The sequence below is a fragment of the Cyprinodon variegatus genome, unplaced genomic scaffold, assembly GCF_000732505.1.
Source record: "Cyprinodon variegatus isolate N-32 unplaced genomic scaffold, C_variegatus-1.0 Scaffold553, whole genome shotgun sequence".
NCBI lineage: Eukaryota > Metazoa > Chordata > Actinopteri > Cyprinodontiformes > Cyprinodontidae > Cyprinodon > Cyprinodon variegatus.
Window position 1 is genome coordinate 589,491 of NW_015151006.1, and position 1,499 is coordinate 590,989.

The 1,499-nt window shown below is 48.1% G+C and overlaps 1 protein-coding gene across 1 annotated transcript in view; it reads right to left on the bottom strand.

The window, feature by feature from the left end:
• Positions 1 to 299, bottom strand: part of nedd9 (neural precursor cell expressed, developmentally down-regulated 9) — a 56,709-nt gene extending 56,410 nt beyond the window's left edge. Inside the window, exon 1 of the mRNA XM_015391642.1 lies at positions 160 to 299. Coding sequence (XP_015247128.1) covers positions 160 to 299 — 140 coding nt within the window. The remainder of the gene's footprint in view (positions 1 to 159) is intronic.
• Positions 300 to 1,499: the final 1,200 nt, after the last annotated feature.

Genomic DNA, 1,499 nt, shown 5'->3' on the forward strand with positions numbered 1-1,499 from the left:
AAAATATAATTGAAGAAAAAACCAAAGTTGCTCTCAAAACATTTTTTTTTTGATTAAGACATTTTTCAAGTTCCATTTCTGGATTTTATTTTATTATTATTATTTTTTTATTTCCATTTACAAAACCTGTGAAATAATGGAGCAAAACTCCCTCCATACATGGAGAGAGGCGTCTGATTAGCGTTGATCCTCCCCTCGTCCTCCTCCTCCTCCTCAGGGATCTCACGGGAGGCGCCAAATGGGTCGACAGCCAGGAAGGGATTTCTGCTGGCATCTGGGCCCCCCACTGCCGCCGCCATGCGTCACCATGACAACAGTCGCATTTCCAGCCTCACACCTACTGTGTTAGAGGAGCAGAAATGGCGTCCGGTGTCTGTGGGATGGGGCGAGTCGTCCTCCTTTCATCTCCACCAGGTGTGTGATGTTTGGTACCGTTCCGGGTTCAGCCGAGGTCTTAGGGGCCCATTTGTCTTCTATAAGTGGAGATCACATACCTGGGAGGGGGAGGGGGGCAGAACACATCAGCTCAGGCAGATTTATGGTACCAGCCTCCTCGGGTCCCACTCAACCTGTGTATCCAAACGGCCCCCCCGGCAGCACAGAGGAATTCACTAACACAATACAGAGAGACTCGGAGACGATTTAAGATTCCCTGGATGCCTGCCTGCAGATTCTCACCCTGAACTCGTTAAAAAGCCCAGACGAGTCGTTCCCACCCGACCCAAACAGCGCCGCAGTCATCTTAGGTCTGGATGTTATTTCACCCTCATGGTTTGGGTGTGACAGGTCCCTGAAGGCATCTTAGACAAAGGTCTCCACCTCTCCACGTCCCACAGCAGAGCAGGAGCTCAAGCAGCCAGCTGACCCTGCTGCCGGAGCGTGGGAAGTTTCACAAACCCGCTTCTGAACGTGATCCAATGGAAAGGTTCATCCTTTGACTAGACCGTTTCTGCACCGACTATAGGTTCTGTTAGAAAGACTCCGGAACACTTTGCTGTACAGAGGAGGGAATCGTTCACATGGGATGACCATCCCACTCCTCCTGGAGGAGGCTGTCATTCCTACACTTTTATTTACAAGGCACTTCTTGGATTACTGACCTCTTACATTTGTTCCTTACTGATACAGAGAAGCATGGCCTCTTATGCACTGAGATCCAACGATCAGCTGTTGCTCACTTTTGCCCACACAGAGCTGGGGATGATAGCCTTTATCTATGCAGCTCCTTGGCTGTGGATTTTATTTTTTTTACAAAGAAACTGGAAGTTGATCAAGTTTTTATCCTTAAATGCTTTTAAGTTGAAAATGAAAGAATTTGAAACGGCTTCAATTACTGTAGCCGAATTGCAGCCCACTTCCCTCCACCTTCCAGCCACTTCCTAGCATATTTATTTACTTTGACTCCATCCTTTCACAGGAGATGGTGCTTCCTGTTTGGCTGTGACTCCATCCTGGAGAGGAATATCAGCTGTGCTGCTGCCATCAACACCTTTGTTTCT